The sequence below is a fragment of the Tenrec ecaudatus genome, chromosome 1 (genome assembly GCF_050624435.1).
Source record: "Tenrec ecaudatus isolate mTenEca1 chromosome 1, mTenEca1.hap1, whole genome shotgun sequence".
In the NCBI taxonomy this organism is placed as follows: Eukaryota; Metazoa; Chordata; class Mammalia; order Afrosoricida; family Tenrecidae; genus Tenrec; species Tenrec ecaudatus.
Window position 1 is genome coordinate 16,243,999 of NC_134530.1, and position 24,242 is coordinate 16,268,240.

The 24,242-nt window shown below is 55.6% G+C and overlaps 2 protein-coding genes across 3 annotated transcripts; one reads left to right on the forward strand and one right to left on the reverse strand.

The window, feature by feature from the left end:
* Positions 1-15,200: 15,200 nt before the first annotated feature.
* JUNB (JunB proto-oncogene, AP-1 transcription factor subunit) lies at positions 15,201-17,034 on the forward strand. Its single transcript, XM_075547793.1, has one exon. It carries the CDS (start codon positions 15,503-15,505, stop codon positions 16,544-16,546), a length of 1,044 nt encoding a protein of 347 aa, XP_075403908.1. The 5' UTR covers positions 15,201-15,502; the 3' UTR covers positions 16,547-17,034.
* A 4,288-nt stretch (positions 17,035-21,322) lies between these two features.
* On the reverse strand, positions 21,323-24,232 carry PRDX2 (peroxiredoxin 2). 2 transcript variants are annotated; one of them, XM_075547816.1, is made up of 6 exons: positions 24,096-24,232; positions 23,477-23,588; positions 23,229-23,382; positions 22,572-22,694; positions 22,301-22,431; positions 21,323-21,630 (listed from the first exon to the last, which is right to left on the reverse strand). In XM_075547816.1, the coding sequence occupies exons 2-6, from the start codon at positions 23,577-23,579 to the stop codon at positions 21,545-21,547; spliced, it is 597 nt and encodes a 198-aa protein (XP_075403931.1). In that variant the 5' UTR covers positions 23,580-23,588; positions 24,096-24,232; the 3' UTR covers positions 21,323-21,544. The 2 variants fall into 2 exon arrangements, with proteins under 2 accessions (XP_075403931.1, XP_075403934.1); XM_075547819.1 differs by having other exon boundaries at positions 24,145-24,163.
* Between the last annotated feature and the right edge of the window lie 10 nt (positions 24,233-24,242).

The window sequence follows — 24,242 nt, forward strand, 5'->3', positions numbered from 1 at the left end:
CGTGATCGCCTCCCGGCGCCCGCACCTGCCGCCGGCCGGGCCATCTTGGATGCGGGCAGCGATCCCGCGTCCCTCGCCTCTAGAGGTCAGGCTGGACCTGCCTCGGGCCTCGCTCACGTGGCCGGCCGCCCCTCCTGCCCCGGCTCTTTCGGAGATTGGAAGGACCTCACGGCCAGCATCTGAGGCCGAGTTTTTTTATGCATTTCCCTTCCTTTCGATGTAGAGCTTTCTGCGTAACCACCTCCGTCTCGCCGCAGTGCCATTCGTGGGCGTGGGGACTTGGAGGACGGAACCCTAATGGTCTCTTCCCGTCGTCTGTGACTTGGGGGTTTTGCCCGAGTTTGGCAGACGAGGGGACCCGGTTGTACTAGGTTAGGGGTAGGGGGAATCAACCAGTCCTGGGCAATAGACGGACATACGGGCCCGGCCTGGATCAGCGCCCCCGCCAGAGACCAGGGACCCGAGTCCGCCTGCCCCGAAGCTGCGCGTCGCCCTCGGGGCACTAGAGGGAGCACGGACCGCAGGGATGAGGCCTTCAGGGAGAAAGCTGGGGGAAGAGGCCGCGGTGGGAGGGGCCCTGAGCACTGGGTGGATGGAGGGCGGTCGAGTATATAGAGTTGATATGATAATCATCGTTGCTATTAGTTATTTTCCTTCCGTCAGCCAATAGAGAAAACATGTTGGAGGACCTTGTGTTATCTTGATGTGCTTTGCTGTGTCGCAGTCCGTTGTCTAGTGACCATCGTGTCGTGCCGCATGGTATCAAGACACTATTGTGTTGTGGTCCATAGAGCTTTTTATTGACTAATTTTGGAAGCAGATCCGCAGGCCTGTTCTTCCTACTCTGTCTTATGCAGGTATATACTCTGGTATAGCTTGTGCAGAGCCCTGGTAGCTTTGTGGGTCAAGCACGATGCTTAACCACGAGGTCCGCCGTTCAAACCCACAGCGGCTCCATGGAAGGAAGATGGGGCCATGTGCGTCCACAAAGATTTACAGCCTCGGAAACCCCGCGGAGCAGCTCTAGGCCAGTCCTATAAGGTGGCGGTGGCTTGGAATGGAATGGCAGTGGGTTGGACTTGAGTTTGGGCGTTTTGGTTGATGGTGTAGCTTCACAGCAACATGCAGGCCACCCACCACAAGACCACAACTGACAGCCCCGGTATAGCAATCGTGATAGCAGTAAACGTGCGTTCACCACGAATTTCATGCCTACTGTTTGCAGTTCCTTTGTTAAGTTACTTAGATAGCCCAGCTGGTAAAGTTTTCGCGGCCCCTGGTTCATTCAAAGATGAGGAAACAGCTTATGGGTAGACCTAGCTGTGGGAGGAGTGGGCAGAGCCCTTTGACCCTGTGGAGTGGGTGGGGTAATGAGCAATAATTACAGGTTACAAGCTACTTAATACCTGGTGGCTCAGTGGTTAAACATTTTGCTGTTAACTGAAAGGTCAGGGGTTCAAACTTACCAGCTACTCCATACAAGAAAGATGTGGCAGTTTGCTGACTTAAAGATTCTCACTCACCCGGGAGGGGGGAGTGGGGAGGGAGGGGGAGGGAAAAAAGGAAAATGAACTGATTCCAGGAACCCAAGTAAAAGGCGAATTTTGAGAATGACGAGGGCAAGGAATGTATAAGGGTGCTTTACTCAATTGATATATCCATGGATTGTGTTAAGAGTTGTATGAGCCCCCATAAGATGATTTATTAAAAAATAAAGCTACAGATGAAAATTTATTATGAATGTATGAAAATTATGAATATCCTCAATAAAATACTAGGAAGTAAAAAAAAAAAAGATTCTCACTCACCCACTGCCATCAAGTTGGTTGAGATGGCTGGGGGAGCCGGGGAAGAGGAGCTGATACCAAGGGCTCAACAGAAAGTAAATGTCTATAAAAGAATGAAGACAACATATGTACAAATCCGTCTGATGCAAGCGATGTATGGATTGTGATGAGTTGTAAGAGTAAAAAAAAAGTTGGTTCTGACTCATATCCACCCTACAGGACAGGGCAGAGCTGCCCCCTGTGGGATTCTGAGACTGCAAACCTTTTATGGGAGTAGAAAGCCTTATCTTTTTCCCATAAGGAAAAACGACGGTGGTTTAGACTGCTGGCCTTCTGGTTTGCAGCCCATGTGTAGGCCACCAGGCCTCCTCCCTTCAAGATGACAGCCTTAGGAAAGTGCAATTCTGGAGAGTGGAAAGGGGGAACCGATTACAAGGATCTACATCTAACTTCCTCCCTGGGGGGTGGACAACAGAAAAGTGGGTGAAGGGAGATGTCAGGCAGTGTAAGATAGGATAAAATAATAATTTATAAATTATCAAGGGTTCATGAGGGAGGCGGGGGGAGAAGAAAAATGAGGAGCTAATTCCAGGATCCCAAGGGGTAAGCGAGTATTTTGAAAATGATGAGGGCAATGAATGTATAAGTGTGCTTTACACAATTGATGTATGTGTGGATTTTTATAAGAGTTGTATGAGCCCCAATAAAATGATTTTTTAAGTGCAATTTTCTCTGTCCAGTAACCACATTGACTGGATCGAATCAGAATCATAGTGAGTCTTTAGGACAAGGTAGAACTGCACCTTTGGCCTAGGCTGTAAATCTTTACAGGAGCAGACAACTCATCTTTCTTCCTCGGAATGGCTGGTGGGAATTGGAAACAAACAGTAACATCCAACCTTGCCTTTAGCAGCTCCACATATTACCACTACATCACCAGGGCTCCTTCCTCTGCCCTATCTAAAAAAAAATTCAAACTCATTGCCATTGTGCCAATGCCAACTCATAGGACATGGTAGAACGGCCCCTGTAAGTTTCCAAGACTATAACTTTGTTTTTAATAGCTATTGGCATATAATTCACAAACCATACAACTGAATAGTTCAATCATATGAAGAAAAGTTGTACTATCACCACAGTCAATTGTAAAACATTTCTTCCCTTCTTTCATTAGCTTCTCATTTTCCCCAACCTCCCCTGTGACACCCCCCACATCCAAACCAACTCACAACCATCAAGCCCCTTCTGACTCATAGCCACCCTAGAAGGCAGCATAGAAGTGCCCCTGTGAGTTTCTGAGATTTTAATGTTTTGTAATCTAAGAGCAAAATAAATAAAAGGCCTAAAAAAAAAAAAGGCCTAAATTTTCTCGCTGGTGTCTTCAAACTGCTGATGTTGTGGTAAGCAGTCCAACACATCACCAATGGGCCACCAGGGCACCCTGCCCCTTAGGAATCATTAATCTAGTTCCTCTCCCTCGGGGTTCTCAACCTGTGGGTCACGACCCCTTTGGGGGGGTCAAACGACCTTTTCACAGGGGTTGCCTCATTCATAATAGTAGCAAAATTACAGTTATGAAGTAGTAATGAAAATAATTTTATGGTTGGGGGCAGGGGGTGACCACAAGATGAGGAACAGTATGAAAGGGTCCTGGCATTAGGACAGTTGAGAACCACTGCTCTAGATTCACCTGTCCTGGATTTCACATACCGAAAACCTTTAAAAATAATAATAACACAGTAAAACAGAGAAATATTTAAACTGAGGAGAAAGCAAAAAATATTAAAACTATTTTTGCCACAATTAGAAAAAAAAACCCTACATGAATGAGTACAAGGAAGAAGAATGTGTTTACAAGCGAATGTGGTCCAAATCTTGATATGATTGAATTATCGAATTGTATGCCATGTGGATGAAGTGTTAACGACCCTGTTTAAAATATATATTAAAAAGTAGGGGGGAATTAAAATGAGTCAAAAGGGAGGTCAAATGATAAAGTGTTAACTTTTAATCGACACTATCTTCAGTAATCCACTTTTCACTGGCATTCCTGGGCCGTGGTCAGGAGTGATTCACCGGAGGCTTCAGCCACATGGTGTACTGCTCTCCACTTTGTTTTTCTCACTTTTTTTTTTAACTGAAACAACTTTAGAATGGTCAAAAGGGAGATCAAATGATAAGCTATTACATTTTAACTTAACTACGTCTGCCATAATCTACTTTAGAATGATCTCTGTCTGAACACAGGCTATGCACCGCTATGGTCAGTGGAGATTGAGCCGAGTCTTGATCCATGTGTGGACCCTGCAAATGGATTTGGGGCTTCCTCTGTCATGCAGCCCCTTTTGCAAACCAGGTGCTCTCAATTTAAGCGCCGATACCATTCCCTTCTTTGAATTTGGATTTGATTACTTACAATCCTTGGATGACACAGGCTGGCGTGCTTCTGCCATATTGACACCATGGGAGTGTAACTCTTTTTTTTTTTTGCGGGGGCAGGGTACTGCAACTCTTTAGGGGAGTAGATAGCCTCATCTTTCTCCCAAAGAGTTGCTAATGGTTTTGAACTGCCCACTTTGGGGTTAGCAGCCCAACTATAGTGGCTACGCCGCCGGGGCTCCTGGATTCCTACTCTCAGTGGAGATCAATTCCACGGGGATGGATTTTTTTTTCCTTAAATTTTATTAACACAGATGATGGAGTGTGTGTGTGTGTGTGTGTGTGTGTGTGTGTGTGTGTGTGTGTGCCGCGCGGTTGTTTTGGTTTTAGTTAGCGATTCCCAGAAGGCAAAGCCAGAGGGTGGGTCCCTGTCAGAAGGGAGGGTTCTCTGCTTCCCCCCCAGCCAGAGTTTGACTGGGACACCCAGTCCCTTGCTGGGGTGGGCAGGGTGGCAATAGCTCCTCCCCCATTGCACAAACAGTCGTCCTTCAACCAAACAAACACCATTTACTGCTCTCCCAGACTGGCAGCTGCCCACACACACACACACACACACACGCACGCACGCACGCACTCAGGCAGGCACACACTTGGGCGTCAAGCTGGTCCACACCCCTTCGCCCCTCCCACGTTGTTTTCCAGCCTCAGGCCTTGGAGATAGAAGGGAGGCAGGCGGGTGGGACAAAGGCCAGCGGCACCAGCTTCCGGACTGGGCTGTCTTCCGGCAGGCGTGGGAACTGCCACTAACTCCCTATACGGATCCCCCCACATGGCAGCCTGGGTCGTTCTGTCCACAGGTAGCCTGGGGAGGGGAGCCAGGAACCTTGGGAGTTCCCAGGAAGAAGGGCGGATATCACCAATAGTTGTGGGCGGGTCGAATCTCTGGGTTTGTGGTTGAGGACCCAAGACTTCCAAAAAGTGCAGAGGTGTTGCTGTGGAGGACGCTGAGGATCGAAATATTTGATGAATGGGCTTGACTCTTTCTAATGCCAGTATGGTGTAAGAACCAACCGTGCATGTCCGAGGAGCAAGAATCCCTTGATTTAAGCAAGAGTTTGTGTGCCCTCAATCTGGGACAAATGCAACAAGCTCCGTCTGGTGGGGAAGCTTAAGTCGTTCCTATTTGGGGAAGCTGAAAGGGAGTCCCACTGTTGGGCTGGGGGCGGGCCTGAGCACCTTCATTTCAGGGAAATGAGTCTCAAACCCACCAGCCATTTAGGCTTCCATGTGGGGTGAGGCCACACCATCCCTGTAGAGACTGAGTTCCCCCCGTATGGATCCTCTGGGCCAGTAGCCCCCAGCCAGCTTGGGGACCCCACCCCCTCCTGCCTGTTTCCAGGAAGAGCTGGGCCTGGGTTGTACTGCTGGGAAACCAGTGACTCAACCCCTCCCTGCGGCCACAGCTGGACCCCTGCCCACCCCCTCTGGCCTTCACATCTGGACAGGGACCCATTCATCAGGGCTGGGACCCTGAGTTCAGACAACAGGATGACAGTGACCCCACTCCCTCTCCTTGGCTGACCACAGCCGCTCCATGGAGATGGACCCCAGGCCTCCTGCACCCCTGACCTGGATATCGCTGTGGGAACTCCCTGGTCATCTTTCCCCTCCCTGTGTCTGTGTGAAAGATACCATGACTTGTGTAGGTGGGAGACTGTATGTCTGCCTGGCTTGTCTTGGGCCCTGGGAGTTTGTTTATTTCTACGTGTGAATTGGTGGGGCCGAGGGTTGTGCTCCAATCCTGTTTGCCAGGAGGACATGGGAGCCTGATGCCTCTTTCTGCCTGCACCCTGCATGACCCACGGAGCACATGACTCCCGCTCTGACTCTGGCGGCCTCTCCTGGTATGGGAGCTCAGTTAGTGTCTAGATCCTTGTGTCATTCTTTGTGTGAGAAATGAGATTGTGACTATCGTTTTCTGTTGTGTGTCCGTGTGAATCTGTTTTCACTCTGTCTTGACTGTGTCTTTCTGTGAGAGGACCTGCCACGGGTGGCCTTGGCTCGTCTATGTCATTGGGACAATCTGGATGGCCCTGGGTATGTGGCTTTGTGTTTGTGACTCAGGGAGCCACGCTTTCTGACAGTCACATGACAGCATGGCTGGCTGTTGTCTCTGTCTCTACCATGTGTCTCTCTGGTAGTCTCTGGGTCTCTGCACTGTTAGAGGTGCCTGGCTGCTGTGCTCTGAAGACCCTTTGTCTTGATCCTGCTGGGCAGTTGGGGTGAGTGTGTGTGAGATCACATGGTCCTGTCTGTGTCCCTGTGCCGCCACCGACAGCATTCCAGAGTGGGTCTGTGTCACTATTTGCATCTTGATGTGGCCTTGTGGGTGTCCAGGTGGGACAGGAGATAAGACCCTCCTGAATTCACTGCTGGGCTACCTGGCTTTGTGAGCGTTTGTGCCTGCACGTGTCAGGTGTACCTTTGTGCTTCTGAGACATGGTGAGTCGGTGGGCTTGTTCTCATAGTGTGTGTGTGTGTGTGTGTGTGTGTGTACAGGCGCCAGCGCGCATGTGCTCGCGCAAGCTGCAGCGGGGTGGAGATGCTATGTGCGCAGGGAGATCTGTCCTGCAGGCTGTTCTCTGCTGGGAGCTCCCCTCCCTGCGCTGCAGGGGCGTGTGTGTGCGTCCTGCGTGACGTGAGACACGACGGGGGGCGCTGCGTGCGTGCGTGGAGCCCGACGCGGTCGGTCGTGCGTGCGAGCAGGAGGGGGTGGCTGCGTGCTCTGCGCTCGTGCGTGGGCGACCACACACACACGTGGGGCTGTGCACGCGGGGGTGCGCTCAGGGCATAGCCTCACCCTGCCTTACTGGGGACTTTCAGAGCGGGTGAAATCCGCGAGGAGGGTGCCGTTAACCCCTTCCTGTCTCATCTGAAACTGTGGCCCCTAGACCGAGCGCGTGGGGGCTTCCCCAGCGCGTGGGGCCGTCCCTGCTTTGGGAGGGAGCCCCCATCGAGCTGTGACCGCCCCCCTCCGCTGCTGCCAGTTTCACCCTCCTCAAGCGTCCCAGTTCCTCCTCCCTCACACCTCAAACCCCAGTTCCTCCCTGCTCAAAACCCACCAACTCCTGCCACCCACAGTGAGCTTCCCGCTTCTAGTCTTCAGGGAAGGGGGCTAGGGTCAGTGAGGCCAGGGGGTGCATGACTCAGGCCAGCCTGGGGGTCCCCTGGCCGCAGCTGGCCTCCTTCCCCCTTCTCCACCCATGTGACTCACCCTAGCTCTCGGCTTTCCCCCTGTGTGACTCAGGCCTCTGGGGAGGGGGCTGAGGACTTTGGGACCCCTTCAGAGGCAGTGGGGAACTGAGAACTGAGTCCTGGGCATCTTGTCTTCAGAGTTGGGGGTCCCTCTCCACCTAGAAGTTGGGGGAGGGAGGTATCTCCTTTAGCCACCTCTCACCAAGGTCATTCAAAGTACTTCCCCCCCCCTGTCGCCCGCCCCCCCTCCCGGCAGTCTCTCCACCACCTTGGGCCTCTGGGAATCTAGCCATCTAGCCTCTAAACCTTCTAAACCTCCCTCCCCACCCCCTAGCCCACAGGAAGTTTTGGTTGAGCCGTTTCAACGTGGCAATGAAACGGTTAAAGCCGCTAGTTTTTCTTATTCATTTCATTCCGTGGCCCCTTTTGACTCAGAGCCAGCCCTGTGCCCCCCCCCTTGGGCCTGGCTTCCAACTCTATTCCAAGTCTCTGATCACTAAAAAAGCGGAAGGTGGTTGGTGAGCTGGCTGGGGGTCTTGAGTGGCTGGCAGAGTGGGTACAAACTCGGATGCTATCCTCATTGCAGTCCCTGCCTCAGTTTCCCCATCTGGAACTGGAGGAAGAGGAGGAGGAGAATTCCTCCTGGTTCTTTGCCTTGTTGTTGTGGGGATTAAGGAAATAGTGGAAGGGATGCTTTGAATTCAGGGCTGGACACAGGAGCAGGGAGGAGCTTGGGTGGCCAAAGGACCAGGTCCCTCCTACCTCCCCCAGGGCCCTGGTGTCTGGGTGTCTGGCAGAAGTGAGTCCTTGCAGGGCAAACCATGCCTCACCCAGGGCTCCAAGGCCATGGGGTTCATCCTGTCTACCCCTGCCCCAGGCGGGCACCCAGGAAGTGAGAGGCGGGGCAGGAATGAGGCGGAACCTGTTGGGCCTGTCACCTCCCTGCACCCCCACCTTCATTCCCGGGAACTGACAGGCCCCCCCCCACTCCAAGGCCCCACCCCCGCTGCCCTGGACGCCTGGGTTCTGACCCTCGGGTGGCCTGAGGGAGGAGATGGCCGATGGAGAAGTGTCTCGGGAACATCCTGTGGGCTGCAGCTTTGGCTGGACAAACGGAGGGTCCCTCCTGGGGCAGTGCAGACATTGACTGGGGGCAGAATAAACATCCAGGGCGGCCAGACGGGGTGGGGGAGTTGTCAAGGAGTGTACACACACAGTCACCCCAAGAGTCAGTCCAGACACACAAATTCCTGTCACCCTGGCCACAGAGAGACTGTCAGCCAGGGACCTACTTAAGGGTCAGACACACCACGTCTGGATAAGCCAACCCAGTGGCAGCTGACACACAGAGAGTGACAGGGTTGATCCACAAGCAGGACAGACATGCTGCCAAACACACGGATGCTGGCCGATCAAAGGCACAAAGACTAGGGGGACGCCTGCGCCCAGGCAGTGGGGAACAGAGAACTGGCCATTTTATCTGTGTGCGCGTGGGACGGCCACACGAACTCAGCCACAGACAAGGCAGACACACCAACAAACACATCCACAGGTCAGAAGCTCACAGCAAGGCAGACCATAGGCATGTTCACCAACACACTGACCAAGATGGGACGATGAGACGTGTGCATGCATGTACTCGGAGGCCTGTCTAGGAGCAGCAAGATGTGCCTGCTGATCAGCTCAGAGGGGAAGTACGTCAGACATGATATCCAGAGGCAAATCCATGCTCCCCACTCAGTCAGATCCCAACACCAATTAGACACACACCATACATTTAACAAGAACGCCAGCTCAAAAAGATAGATGGGAGACGATGCACGCTAGCCTGTGGAAAGACGGACAGAGGGGCAATCCCCTCTTCATCATTAGAACCTCAACATGCTGCAGCAGCATCGTCCCCTGCACACACACTCAGAGGTGCATAGAGACAACGTTAGGGTACATGCCACCTCCCAGGTAGCAGAAACTGCAGCACTCCCCAAAGACCCACTGACAGACACATGAGGCAGGAACTGGCAGAGGGATGCATTCTGAGACATGGTCTGCCCAGACAGACACGCCCAGCACAGGGAGACACGGACAGGCCACAGCCAGACATTTGTAAACACATGTGGACGGAGACACTTGGCCAGAGTCTGTCCAAGAGAGTGCTCACGTGCTCACACAGACCACTATACACACACACCCAGTCACAGACCTTACACACACATACACGCACACACATCCTCAGAACTTACATACACACACACCCCCTCAGATCTTACACACATACACACCCATCCATCCACAGACTTTACATCCAGATATACCCATCCACAGAACTCCCACAGACAGATATAAAGGGGCTTCAAAAAGTTTGTGTAAAAATGGAATTAAAAGATAATAGAATTTTTCTGCAAACTTGTGTACACACACACTCACACACACACACACTCACACACACACACACACACACACAGCCACAGACCTCAGTTACACATACACACACAGATACAGGCCAGCACAGACCTTATACATTCACACAGACGCCGTCGAACTCAAACACACACGTGCCCACTCAGCCACACACCTCAGATACACATGCACACACATACCAACAGACACACACAGTACACCAGACATGAAGAGGACAGCCATATAAACTCTCCAACAACCTACTCACGCATGCAGGTCAGTCACATGCAACCCATTTCATAAACAGTACACACACACACACATACACACACACACACACTCCTTCCTCCCCCCTCCCACACACAGTCAAAGCAGAACAGAATCCTACACAGACAGGCCCTACACACCCCTCTGCAGGGTTGGGCCAATACACAGAAGCACACTCTCACGTACCCTAACTACTAGCCACAGACAGCTTGTAAGTGCTTCAGCAGAGCAGACACGCACATGCCCCCTGGGCCCATGGTGCTGGGTTCTGTGGGACTTAGGGATTCTCAGCCTGTTCTATGCCATCCCTTTGTCCCCGCTCCCCCCCACCCCCACCCCTGCCAAAATCTTGGTACTTCCTCTCCCCAAACATCACCCCCATGCCCCCCTCCCTCCAGCTGTTTGTCACTTCCCCTAGGACACTCCGCTCAGCATCCTTGACCCCTTGGTGGGTTATGGACCTGTTTTTTAATCTTACTCACAGGAAAGGGGTCACCATGGAGAAACTTCAGTGATGGTCAGGGTCCCCCAAAACCTCATCAGCAGGAGTGGGACAGAATCAGCTTATGGGAAACACCCCCTACCCAGTGTCCAGCTGAGTCAGCCCAAAGAGACCAATACTACTTCCTGATTCCAAGAAAATTCCTCTCCTGGAGAAGGGTGAGGAGTTCTTCCAGTGCCATGTGCCCCCCAAACCACTCTGGAGACAGAGGGAGCGCTGGCAGGCCAAAGGTTCTTGGGGGGAAGCCTCTGTGATCCTCAGCCTCTTCCTGCCCAGCTGCCTGTCCACACCCAGGGGCAGGGACGCTGGAGGCTGGGTGCTGAGACTTGTGGCTTCTCGCCCTGGCCTGCCCACTGGCTGACTCAGGACAGCCCCAGGCCCAGTTTCCTGGTCTGGCCCTGTCGGTCAGTGGGGCCAGGAGAGGAGGGGGTGACCAGGCTATTTGTAAGAAGGAAGTCTCTCATGCCAAAGCCAAAACTCCCAGAGAGACCTGTGGGTGGGGGTGGGTGAACTTCCCCTTATCCTGCCCCCCACCCCCCAACCAGGTCCGGGGTCCTTGGAAATGGGGAGGTGCACAGACTGGACAGCTAGATACATGTCTGGATCCCAGGAACTGGACAGTATCCGCTGTCAGTCTGGATGTCCAGCCCAAGTGAGGGAGGGGACTTGCTTCTCCCTCTCCTCACGGGGCTGGCCTTGGCGCCAGTAGGGCGGCATGAGGGGGTGGTGCCCAGGCCACAAGGGTGAGACTGGCAGGGGCCTGGAACCGGCTGTACCAGCTCCACTGGGCCCCCACCCTCCCTGCACAGCTCAAACTCCACCCCCTGCCCAAACATGGGAGCAGGTTGCTCAAAGTGACCCCCTCAGTGGCCTGTGCACACCTACATTTACCTGCTCTCCCAGGGCACAGGTCTGTCTCTCTCTAGATTGCAGGAGGCCCTTGGAGAAAGGGTCTGCAGAGCATGGCGCCTACTTCCCACTCCTCCAAAGTCCCCTCCTCCCTGGACATCCCTCTCCCCAACCTGGATATAGCCTGTTTTTTCTCTCTGGTAGGTTTGATGATGGTCTACAGGCTAGAGGCTGGTGCTCAGGAGCCAGGCTGCCTGGGTTCTACCCACCACTAATAGCTGTGTGGGAGGAGGGGGAGAATAAAAGAGGAGCTGATACCAAGGGCTCCATGGAAAGTAAATATCTAGAAAAGAATGATGGCAACTATGTATAAATATGCTTGATACAATTGATGTATGGATTGTTCTAAGAGTTGTAAGAGCCAAAAAAAAAAAAAAAGAGTGGTAAGAGCCCCCAATAAAATGATCTTTAGAAGCAAACACTCAGCTGTGGGATGTTGGCCAAAGGTCTCCAGTGCCCGTGCCTCAGTTTCTGGGAAAGCCAATAGCATGTATTTTTCTGGGTTGTTGGAGGCATTTAATGGCTTTAGTACTATGTATCAACCACTTAGAGCACTGTCTAGCCACATAAGTAAATCAGAGTCCATCTAAGTGTTGGCTATTAAAATAATCATTATTATTATTTTTCAGCCGGACTGCCCATTTTTAGAGTCTCAGAGTCTCTGTCTCCATGAAACGAATCCTGCTTCCCTTTGTTCCCCTGACATCTCTTCCTGCCCTGACCACCCCCACCCCTGCTGGCCCCTAGGCTCCGCCTGTCCACTGGCTTCTGGGACTTGCCTGCCTGGTCCTCCCTGACCCCCACTGCTAGATTCCACTGGCCTAGCCCACCTCAGCACTGGCTGGCCAGGGCTGACTCATGGTAGCCTCCTGGCCGAAGGGACCTGCACTGCTGCCTTCTCAGGGTGCTGTCCTCCAGGCCCCCACCCTGCCCAGCCCCCCAACACTGCCCCGCTGATGCACCCCCTCAGGGCCCAGCCAGATGTCAGCTGCAGCTATTAGCATGGGCGGGAGACACAGGCCTGGCAGAGAGCCTGCCAGACTCAGCGGGCCGCTGGAATCTCCCGCGAGACCAGCGGGGGAGGGGATAGTTCACACAAGGGGAAGGGGGAGGGGAGACTTCAGGGGTCAGAGGGACCCTTCAGAGATGGGGACGTCCCCCCCCAGCCTCCCTCCCCTCCCCCCAGCTTCTCATGGGATCTTCCTTCCCCCTGCGCCTTTGCTTGCTTGGACTTCCCCTTGTCCTCGTTCTGGGGTGCAGTTTCTTTTTAGATTCTTTCATTTTCCTTCTTTCCCCCACCCCAGGCTGCAGGAGGGAGCTCTGTACCTGCCCTACATAGATGGGCCAGCCCCTGTCCCTCAGGCTCAGCCTCTCTCTAACCAAAGTTCCAGAAGACAGAAGTCCTGAGAGCACAGAGGGAGCGTTTCCCTTCCTTGTTCTAGTGGCTCACACCCCACACTGCTTGGAAGTCCCACCCTCAGTCTAACTCAAATCCTCATCCTCTGAGCCTTCTGGGGAAGGTGCGTTGTGCTAAGCTTCTTGGGATTCTCCACCTTGGACTTTCCACCTGAGTTCTGACTAGGGTGGCACAGAGGGAGCCCTCAGGTGAGGGAGACATTCTGGGGAGAAAGGCGCACTCCTCCACTTCTCTCCTGGTATTCCGGTGGGAAACAGGAGCCCCTAAGTGAGGGAGGGAAGGATGTCCCAGGTTCTCGCAGTGTGTGCCTGGGGTGCCCAGACCTCCTGGCAGAGGAAGGGCACCGCGCCCAAGGCCCAAGGGAGGAGGCAGCCGTGCCAGCCCGCCCAGGCGCCTAGGGTGCCTCCAAGCATCTGCCCGCCCCCTCCACACCCCGTCGGGCCGGGGGCGAAGTCCGACCCAGGCCCGCGGGCAGGCGAGGACCTGCCAGGCTAGGCTGGGCTGGGCTGGGCTGGGCCGGGCTAAGTCTGGCAGGACGCGGCCCCTGAGCGGCTGGGCGTGACCCGGCCAGGCGGCCATGGGGGCTCCGGGGGCGGCGGCTAGGGCTGGTCGGGACTAGCAGTCCGGGGGCTCGGGCGCGCCCTGGGACCTGGCAGATACCGGGGCTCTGGCTCTAGCCCCGGACAGCGCTGGCCCCACCCCTTCCTGTGCCCTTATATGGGCGTCGGGTAGAGAAACTAAGGAGGGGGCGCCCGCCCCCAGTCTTTGCCCGGGGGACTACGGCCGTTGCGATGGAAACCAAGCCCCGCTCCCAAGCTGCGCCCCCCATTGTCGGGAAAATGGAAAGGTCTCGGAGACGTCTCGGTGGTGGCCTTTCGGAGTCCGGAAGGGAACCGCTGCTGAGGGTGGGGGGGGCCATGTTAGGAGGTCTCTGTGGCCCGATGGGCCCGCGGGGGTCGCACACCCCGCTTCCTCTCCTGAGGCGTGGAACCCTGCTGGACCCAGGGTGGGGTGCAGGGCCCAGTACGGTACGAATGACGGAGGCAGGGCCGGGCTCCTTCCCCGGGGGCTGTTGCCACACTTCCTGCCGCTGCGCTCCTTCCCCAGCCTGTTTCTAAGGAAGGGAGTGGGGTTGGGCGACCGCGCCCGGGCCATCGGGCTGGGTCCGGGTCTGGGAGCTAACAGTGGCGGGCAAGCCCAGGGTCACTGGGGGAGGCCATTGCGCTGGGAACAATATTTCGGGCTCCTCTGGGCCACCGCGAAGGGAGAGGGGGCGCTAGTGGGCGTGGAAGATCCAGCAGGTCCTAGTATCCAGAATCTTGGGAGTTCTCTCCAATTCTCTTATCTAGGCTGGGGACCCGCCTGTCATTGTCCTCACAGCTATGAGTGTGTGTCCCAATCCTCACTGCCCTTCAAGGTTTCTCAGATGGCCCCAGTGACACCCCCCCCTCCCACCAATGCCCCTGACACAGACACGCCCCCATTTTCTACACCCAGTTTCCCTGGCTCTGTGGACCCCAGGATCTAAAGCAGCCTCTGCATATCTAAATTCCCTCATCTTTGCTCCCTGCCCACTTAGGAAGGCCCCCTCCCGGCCCCCGGCTCTGCTAGGGACGCAGGACCCTAGCTAATTTTGTGTGTAACTAGCCCTCCAGCCCCTTCTCAGGCATTTAAATCTTCCCTTTCTCTGTTCCCTCTCCCCCTCCCCCACCCCGAACCCCCAGTTAAACGCTTCCCGTGAAAAATCCCAGGGTTCCCCCTCCCCCAATTTCTGTGCCAGGCGGCGGTTCCCTGCCCCTCCCGGGTTTGCTTCCTTCAACCCTCCTTCCCTGATGTGTGTGTGTGTGTTTGTTTAATTTTTGTGGGGAGGACTCCAAGTGTATTCTTAACGCTCAACCCCTATAGAATACTCCTGGTCCCTCAGGCCTTACACGTACACACTGCGGCCCCTCCCCCCTGCACGAACTCGGCACCCGGTCCACTTTTCCCTCTCTGTATACTCTGGGCGAAGGGGGGGGGTCTCACACCCTGGCCAGCTCCGCTCGCAGGTGCCTTGGGTCCCCCGGCAGGGTCTTCTGGTGTTTGGGGTCCCCCAGCCCCTCCCCTGCAGTCGCGCCGCGCCACCCGGCCCGTGGCCGCTGTTTACAAGGACACGCGCTTCCTGACAGTGACGCGAGCCGCCTCCTCCCCTTCCCCACGCTCAAAGAGGGGGGCGCGGGGGCCGGGCTCAGGCGACGGCCAATCCGAGCGCACTTCCGCCCCTGACAGCCCGTATAAAGAGGAGAGGCTTGGCTGAGCGGCTGGGACCTTGAGCACGGCCAGGCCTTCGTCCGAGCCAGCGGGGAGCAGGGAGCTGGGGAGAGCGACGCCGAGAGAGCGATCGCACCTGAGAAGGGAGAAGGCCAGGGGAAGCCGGGTAGAGCTTTGGCCCACGGCCGCCAGCTGGCTGCTCCCCGCCCGAAACTGTCCCCGGGAACGCGCGCCCAGACACTTCGTCCGGCCACCGCCGCGGACGGCGCGCCGCTCGCTGCAGGGAGGCCTGGGGCGGCCCCGCAGGGACCCCCGACCCAAGCCCGCCGGGCCGCCCGGATGTGCACCAAAATGGAACAGCCCTTCTACCACGACGACTCTTACGCAGCTGCGGGCTACGGCCGGGCCCCTGGTGGCCTCTCTCTACACGACTACAAACTCCTGAAACCGAGCCTGGCACTCAACCTGGCCGACCCCTACCGAGCTCTGAAAGCAACCAGCGCGCGGGGCCACGGACCGGAGGGCAGCAGCGGCGGCAGCTACTTTTCCAGCCAGGGCTCGGACACGGGCGCATCGCTCAAGCTCGCCTCGTCGGAGCTGGAGCGCCTGATCGTTCCCAACAGCAACGGCGTGATCACGACGACGCCCACGCCACCGGGACAGTACTTTTACCCCCGCGGGGGTGGCAGCGGCGGAGGTGCCGGGAACGCAGGGGGAGGTGTCACCGAGGAGCAGGAGGGCTTCGCCGACGGTTTTGTCAAAGCTCTGGACGACCTGCACAAGATGAATCACGTGACGCCCCCCAACGTATCCCTGGGCGCCAGCGGGGGTCCCCCAGCCGGCCCCGGCAGCGTCTTCGCGGGCCCGGAGCCGCCTCCGGTGTACACCAACCTCAGCAGCTACTCCCCAGCCTCTGCACCCACTGGAGGCGCCGGAGCCTCCGTCGGGACTGGCAGCTCATACCCGACGGCCACTATCAGCTACCTCCCTCACGCGCCTCCCTTCGCCGGTGGCCACCCTGCGCAGCTAGGCCTGGGCCGCGGAGCCTCCACCTTCAAGGAGGAACCACAGACGGTGCCGGAGGCGCGGAGCCGCGACGGCACGCCGCCCGTGTCCCCCATCAACATGGAAGATCAGGAGCGCATCAAAGTGGAGCGTAAGCGGCTGCGGAACCGGCTGGCGGCCACCAAGTGCCGGAAGCGGAAGCTGGAGCGCATCGCGCGCCTGGAGGACAAGGTGAAGACGCTCAAGGCCGAGAACGCTGGGCTGTCGAACACGGCCGGCCTCCTCCGGGAGCAGGTGGCCCAGCTCAAACAGAAGGTCATGACCCACGTCAGCAATGGCTGCCAGCTGCTGCTTGGGGTCAAGGGACATGCCTTCTGAGCGCCCCCAACCCCCGTACGGACACCCTGGACGGCTGGGCGCACCGCTCTGGGGGCGGGGGAGGGGGCGAGGAGGCAGGCGATGGACATTCGCCCCGGGACCTGGGGGCGCCGCAAACCACACTGGACTCCAGCCCGCCCGCTCCCGCCCAATCCTTTCCACTTCGACGTTTACAAGCTCCTTCCATGTTTTTTTTTTCTGCTGGAAACAGACTCGATTCATATTGAATATAATATATTTGTGTATTTAACAGGGAGGGGAAGAGGGGGGCGATCGCGGCGGAGCTGGCCCCGCCGTCCGGTACTCAAGCCCGCGGGGCCACTGGGTAAGGGACCTCCGCCCCCTGGCCTCCCCTCTCTGCACCGTACTGTGGAGAAGAAACACGCACTTAGTCTCTAAAGAGTTTATTTTAAGATGTGTTTGTGTGTGTGTTTGTTGTTCTGACTTTTTATTGAATTTATTTAAGTAAAAAAATCGTTCTTTATTAATCTCTGGCGTCTTTCTTTTTTTTCCAAACCGGAGGGAGGAGAGGAGTGGGTGGCCCTCACCCCACCACAGTTTAGGGCTCACTCCAGGACCTATGTCCCCCTCGCCGGACCTGCCCAGGCACCTAGGGGCCCAGCCCTCCCTCCCTCAGTCCTCTGGCCCTCCGGGGCTTTTAGGTCCCAAGCGCGGGCAGCAGTCCAGCAGCCCCACACCGCGGGGCAGGGAGCCTGCGGCGAGACGCGGAGCACGCAGACGCGGCCCCGCCCAGCCGCGCGCGCCGGGGCTTTCCCAGCTGACGCAGCGGAAGCCTTGCCCATATATGGACCGATGCTGCCCAGTGACGCGCCGGCGGTCTCCGGGCAGATTCCGGGAATCCCCTCCCCCGCTCTGCCCGGCAGGACCGCGGCGCCGGGAAGGGGGCTGGGATTTTCCCGGGCGGGCTGCTGCCCGGGCCCGGAAAGCCCCAGACCTGGGTCCAGAGCGCCCGCGGTGGGCGGGCTGCGCTCCTGAGCCCCGGGAACTACCCCCAGGCGCCCCCATTAGGCTGGCGCCGGAGCCTTGTCGCCTCCACGCCCCCTCAGTCTGACCTGACCCGGGAGGGAGATTGCCGCCGCCCCCACCCCACCCCACCCCCGCCAGGAAGGGCGGTGCCGCCTGCCAGTTTCCCCTCCCGGGTGCCAGGCCGGGAGTGGGGCGACTGCCAGGTCTGGTCCTGCCGGGGCGACTGCTCGGGCCGCCGGGCATCGCTACCGCCCTCGCACGGGGCTCCCTCCCCAGTTGCTGGGACGGGTGGGGGGCGGCTAAGGCAATGGCTGGAAGTGGAGACCAGCGGAGAAAAACAGACTGAGAAACCAGGTCACAGGGGTGGGGAGGGAAGAACAGGCACTTCATTAGTTCATTTACAAAATACTGAACACTGAACCTGCCTCTGGAGACTCGAACAGCAGCAGACAGCGCATAAACAAGCAAACGTGCTTCCCTGGTGGTGGCTGTACACAGCTCCCGGTCATAGGGTGGGGGGATTGGGGGGAAAGACTTGGGGTAGGTGGGATGCTGTGTGTATCTTTAATGAGGCACAATTTTCAGCAGATTGGAAGGAGCTGGCCCAATCCTGGGAAGATTGGGTTCTGCAGAAGGAACACTTTAGGAAGTGCCTGTGGCCAGCACAAGAAACCGAAGTTCAAGGGCTAGAATCTGGAGAGACGAGGTCAAGGAAGGCTGTGGATTGTGAGGTCTTGGGGAGGCTAGTAAGGTAAATTCAAGGGAGATGAGTGAACCTTGGAGAGAACAAGGCTGGGTAACAATGTTAATAATGGGGCTACAGATTAAATGAGTCCAGTCCTGTTCTGTAAAAGGAAATTAGAGCTTAGAATAGTAAAACTGCCTGAAGCTACACAACATTAAACTGGGCATAAAAAACAAATTTAAAAAATCTATCACTGCCCCCAAGTCAATACTGACTCATAGTGACCCTATAGAACTGTCCCTTCAGGTTTCCAAGACTGTTAACACTTTCTGGGAGTAGGAAACCCTAGCAGCTGGTGGTTTTGAATCACTGACCTTGGGATTAGCAGGCTAAGGTATAACCCCTACATCACCAGGGCTTCAGAGTATGGTTGATTGCACCTAACACCTGCTTCCTGCCTAACCTGCACCCTTCCACGCTAAAGGCAGCCCTTCCAGGTTGCAGGCTGTAGGTGTTCCTCAGAACTGGGTCCCAAAAGCCTGAACTCAACTAGGTGCCGTCCTGCCCAAAGCAACTAAGCAGGGCCCTCATCTCTCATCTCGCTGTTGCTGAGTGTTGGGTTGCCAACTCCAAAGTCGGTATTTCAAAACCACCAACTGCTCCATGAGAAAATGAGGCTATCTGCCAAAAAGATTTACAGCCTCCTTTTTACAAAGAAGGAAGCCCCTGCCCCTCCCAAAACGGAAGCCAAAGCAAAGGCTTGTTAAAGGTCAAGGCCCTGCTGAAAGGTGTCCACACACACACACACACACACACACACACACACACACACACACAAGAAATGATCCACTGGTCACCCACCTTCCAGCAGCCCAAACCCCTGAGGCTGAGAAGGCAGCCCAAATGCCCTCAGAAGAGCGCTCCCAGGGGGAACAAGCTGGACCACTATGCCATCATCAAGTTTTCCTTGACCACAGAGCCTACCATAAAGAAGATTGAAGCTAACAACACACTTGTGTTCATTGTGGATGTTAAGGCCAAGGTCAACATTGTGGATGCTATAGCCAAGGTCAACACCTTGATCAGGCCTGATGGTGAGAGAGCGTATTTCGACTGGCTCCTCACTATGACGCTTTAGATGTTCCCAACAAAATTAGAATCATCTAAACTGAGTTCAGCTGGCTAATACTAAATATGATATTTTTCTTTCTTGAATAACATTTTTCAATACAAAAATTTTTTAAAAGGCCTACAGGCTCAGAAGCCCTATATAGGTCATTATGAGTGGCCAGGAAGAAGGCCTAGTGACAGTTTGAGTCCACGAGGTGCTCCACAGGAGAAAAATGAGACATTTTAGCTCCAGTAAAGACATACAGGCTCAAAAAAACTTTATAAATTATCAAGAGTTCATGAGGGAGGGAGGAAGGGAGGGAGGACTGGGGAGGCAGGAAAATGAGCTGATACCAAGGGCTCAAGTAGAAAGAAAATGTTTTGAAAACGGTGATGGCAACAGATGTACAAATGTGCTTGATGTAATGGATGGGTTGTCATAGAGCTGTAAGAGCCCTCAATAAAATTATTTTTAAAAAAGAGAAGAGTTATGTGACAAGGCAGAAGAAATTGCTCTAGACCTGATTGTGGTGACAATTGTCCAACTCTTCTCAACATTGTATGACATGCGAAGTGCCAATAAAACTGTTAAAAAAAAAAAAAAAGACATGTAGACCCGTCAAGGGCCTTGGCCTGGAGGGGTGAAGGTACTGCCTCCAGGAAACTTCTCTGGACCTGGGCCTGGAGCTGGAAGGTTAGAGACCATCATGAGAGTAGGGCCTAGAGCAGAGTCCTGGGCCTCTTCCCAAACTCTAGAGCCACTCTGTTTCCACAAGCAGTTTTAGCTTTGTGTGCCTGTCTGTGTGAGCTCCCTGAACTGTGGAGCACAATGAAGTTGGTGGGTTTTTTAAAAATTTTTCTTAAAAACTCCACAAACTCACTGCCATCGAGTCAATGCTGACTAATGGCAGCCCCATGTGGATTTCCAAGACTGTAACTATTTACGGGAGTAGAAAGCCCACCTTACTCTCCCCCACAGAGCTGCAGGTTGTTTCGAACTGCCGACCGTGAAGGTTGTAGTCCAATGAATAACCACTACACCACCAGGGCTCCTAAGTTTTCCTAGGCAATAATAATAATAATAAGCAAAGACAACCGCAGACACCTAAAGCGGCAGTTCTACCCTGTTGGCGGTGGGTGTGGTTGGTTTTGGTTAAGCCTGGTCCAAGCAGCCCTGGTAGCGTAGTGATTAAGCATTGGGCTGCTAACCAAAATGTCAGCAGTTTGAAACCACTGGAGAAAGACAGGGTGTTCTACACCCATAGAGAGTTATAGTCCTAGAAATTCACAGGAATAATTCTACCCTGTCCTATAGGGTGGCTATGAATCAGAACTGACTCACTGGCAGTGAGTTTGGTTTGGGTTTTGGCCAAGGTCTTCACACGCTTTATCTCCTCTATCTGGAATAGTGGTGGGTTGGTCATCTTTATTCTCATTTTACTGATGAGAAAACTCAGGGAACATCACTGCTATTAAACAGCATTTGAATTCCAATTGGATGATAGCAAGGTATGGGGTCTGCCTTGCAGAGTCCGTTTTTGGAACATAAAACACCCTATGATTTCTACTTGCACAGGGACGGAGGACAAACATCATTGTCATAACCCCCACCCCCAAATCACCCCTGTAAAACCTACCTCAGGCCTAGGAGATAAAGAGGAACAGTGAGTGCGAGATAAGGGTGCCATCTCCTGGTAGAGATAAGTAACTACAGGAATAGTTTCACGGTGGGGTTAGGGACACCTTCAATGCCTTGTAGCTAGGGACCATACAAGACAAAATAGATCTGTCCCTTCGGGTTTCCAAGACTTTAGGTCTCATCATTCTACCCTGGAGCAACTGCTGGTATCGAACCCCTGACCTTATGGTTGGCAACTCAATGCAAAGCCCACTGTACTGGCAATGATTCTTCCCAGAGAAAAGGGAAAGCACAGAAATAAGGGGTGGTGGCAGTCATTGCCAGGACAGACCACACCAACACAGATGCGCACCTGTTTCTAATATTTTTATTGGTCACCTTAGGCCCGTACCCCGGTGGGTGGACATCTGGAAAGGGGGGCGGGGTTACCATTCATTAGCTTCCAGGGGCATGAGAAGACCTTAGCCCAGTCCTCCAAGGTCCCAGATGAGGGAATTTCAAGGGGACAGGCTGGCCTTTCCTGGGTCAGCACAGGTGGGAAGAGAAGACCCAAACTTGTCCCGTCGCGTCCACAGGTCTAGTTGTGCTTGGAGAAGTATTCCTTGCTGTCGTCCACATTGGGCTTGATTGTGTCGCTGCCTGGCTTCCAGCCAGCGGGACACACTGTGGATGACACAGAGCAACATGCTTGAGCCCCAAGCTCAAGGCAGAAAAAATAGCAGGGGACCAACCAAGGCAAAGCAAGTGCCAGAGTTGCAGAAAACAAATGTACATATTGGGAGAAGCCCTCCATTCAACGACCCTCCAGCCCTCGAAGGTTAGCCTTGCCCTTTGTCCTCACAGGCTCAGCTGCAGTGAGTTCGGGCCTGGTCTCCTTCCTGCTCTGATCCTCTATCTCTTTTTGGAACCTTCAGAACCTTGTCTAGTTGACTGGCCTGGGAGAGCTGATCAATGGGCAGAGGCCCTTCTCCATGAGAAGGTGCACCTATTCCGGCAGCGTGAGTCAAGCCTGACATGGTATGTTGTTGGGCGCACTGAGTCAGTTCCGACCCATAGCGACCCGACGCACGAGAGAGCAAAACACTGCCCGGTGCTGCACCATCCTCACTGACTTGGTATGCGTCCCTGAAAATACCTTTGAGGGCTCCTACTGCCTCCCAGCTCCCCATCTTTGTACTCTATAAGGGTCTCCCCCCCAAAAAACTAGGTGCTTCTTGAAGACAAGAACCTGAGCAGACTTGTCTGCGGGGCCCTGATCCTGTCTGGCTCAGGTGGTAGGGCAGGCAGTGAGTACTGACTTGAGTTACAGAGGGGCTGAGTGTGGACCGCTCACCTTCCCCGTGCTCATCCGTGTACTGGAAAGCCTGGACCAGCCTCAGGGCCTCGTCCACGGAGCGCCCCACAGGCAAGTCATTGACCGTGATCTGACGAAGGACACCCTTGCCATCGATGATAAAGAGGCCCCTGAAGACATCAAGGCTCATGGTGAGATGCCAGGAACTCAAAAGACCCAGAACAGGGAGGACCCAACTTCTGCAAACCACAGGGCTGGGAGGAGAGAGGGCATTGGCCAAGGGTGGAGCCCGCTGAGGGCCCCACGGTACCTGTAAGCGATGCCTTCATCTTCCTTCAGCACACCATAGTCATGGGACAAACTTCTGGTCACATCAGCCAGCAGGGGGATGTTCAGGGGACCCAAGCCTCCCTCCTTCCGGGGAGTGTTGATCCTGGGGATGGGGGAGACAGAACTGCGACCTCAGGAGGTCTGGGTGAGATAAGAGTGGAGTTGGGGCCCTGGAGGTGGGAGATAAGGGGCTTTACAGCAGAGCTCTGGGAGCCCCACCCACCCCACCCTGAAGTGGGAGCAGGGGAGACGGCTAAAGCCCACTGGCTGACTGGCCAGTCCCTTCACATTCCCCCTCTCTGGTACTCTGACCTGGGGCTTCACCCTGTGACTTCCCTGAACCAGAGTTTCAACCTTCCTGGTGTGGAGCAACACAGCCTCCCTCCCAAAAGCCAAGGGCGAGATAAAGCATCTGCAACTCCAGCCAGGTGCCAGGCAACTGAGCTAATTACCGTCATCAGTCAGCATTAAGGACCGGGTGTCATTATTTCCAGCATTTTCAGGATGGTTTGGAAAGGGAGGCCCAGTTTGAGCAATGGTCACGAATCCACCCAGCTGGGACCCTAAGGTTAGCACCACCCCTCCTCCCGGCCATTCCCCAGCACACCCACCCCCGACAACCCACCCCTGCTCATACCAAGCCAGGTGGGTGAACTGAGAGTCCACGGAGACCCCCAGCACCTCGCAGCCCAGCTTTCGGAAGTCATCGGCGCGCTCGCTGAAAGCAATTATCTCCGTGGGGCACACGAAGGTGAAGTCCAGAGGGTAGAAAAAGAGCACCACGTACTTCCCTGGGCGGCGGGAAAGAAGGAGTTGGGGCCTGGGCCCTTTTCGGTCCCCTCCCCATTCGCCGGGGCGGGGGGACCCTCTCCGAGCCACTCTCACCTCTGTAGTCCGAAAGCTTCACCTCCTTGAAGGCGCCGTCCACCACGGCAGTGGCCTGGAAGTTGGGGGCGGGCTTTCCGATGTGTGCGTTGCCGGAGGCCATCACTAAAAGCTGAGACACCCCCACCCCCACCAGGCCGGTCAGCCAGCGCGCCCGGAAGACCCTTTGTCTTCTCTTCCCAAGGTCACGCTGCGTGGAGGGGCCCGTGAGATCGCTGCAAGCCCCACTGCACTGACCGCCCCCCCCACACACACACCCATACACCCGCCAGGAGACTAGCTCCGAGTTGCGCGGCTGGGAGGCTGCAGGGACCCGCCCCCCAGACCAGCGGACCAGGGGTTGCAGACTGCGCCCCTACGCCTCTGAGAGTTGGCCTGAGCGAGTGGCGCAAGCCCCCAGACCCCGGAGGAGACCACGAAGGGCCCCGTAAGTAGGAGGTGGGTAGCGGGGCGACCTGGCCCGGAGCCCCAGGCTCGGGCCTCGGTCCACCCCTCCTCTCCGCGCAAGTACAAAGGCGGCCACTGCGGCGCCGAGGGCCGGAGGCAAACAAAGGTTGCCAGCGGGGAGGTTCGGCGAGGGCCCGGGCTATTCCAAAGGGGCGCGCTCAAGCGGCCATACCTGCGTAGGCTAGGGCCAGACGTACGGACAGGCAGAAGCGCGGACTCACGTTCTCTGCGTCAGGTGCACCCTGGGCCGCCCGAGCCTTTTATGCGCCGCCCGACCCGTGACGCGCGGAGCAGGCGGGGCGGCCGCCTCCACTGCGCC

Excerpts from the sequence above, each read along its gene's own strand:
- JUNB (XM_075547793.1), top strand. The coding sequence starts at position 15,503 with ATGTGCACCAAAATGGAACAGCCCTTCTACCACGACGACTCTTACGCA.
- PRDX2 (XM_075547816.1), bottom strand. The coding sequence starts at position 23,579 with ATGGCCTCCGGCAACGCACACATCGGAAAGCCCGCCCCCAACTTCCAG. Across the intron at positions 22,695-23,228 it reads CAGTTCACCCACCTGGCTTG|GATCAACACTCCCCGGAAGG; the intron begins GTATGAGCAGGG and ends CCCCATCCCCAG. Across the intron at positions 21,631-22,300 it reads CACGGATGAGCACGGGGAAG|TGTGTCCCGCTGGCTGGAAG; the intron begins GTGAGCGGTCCA and ends TGTCATCCACAG.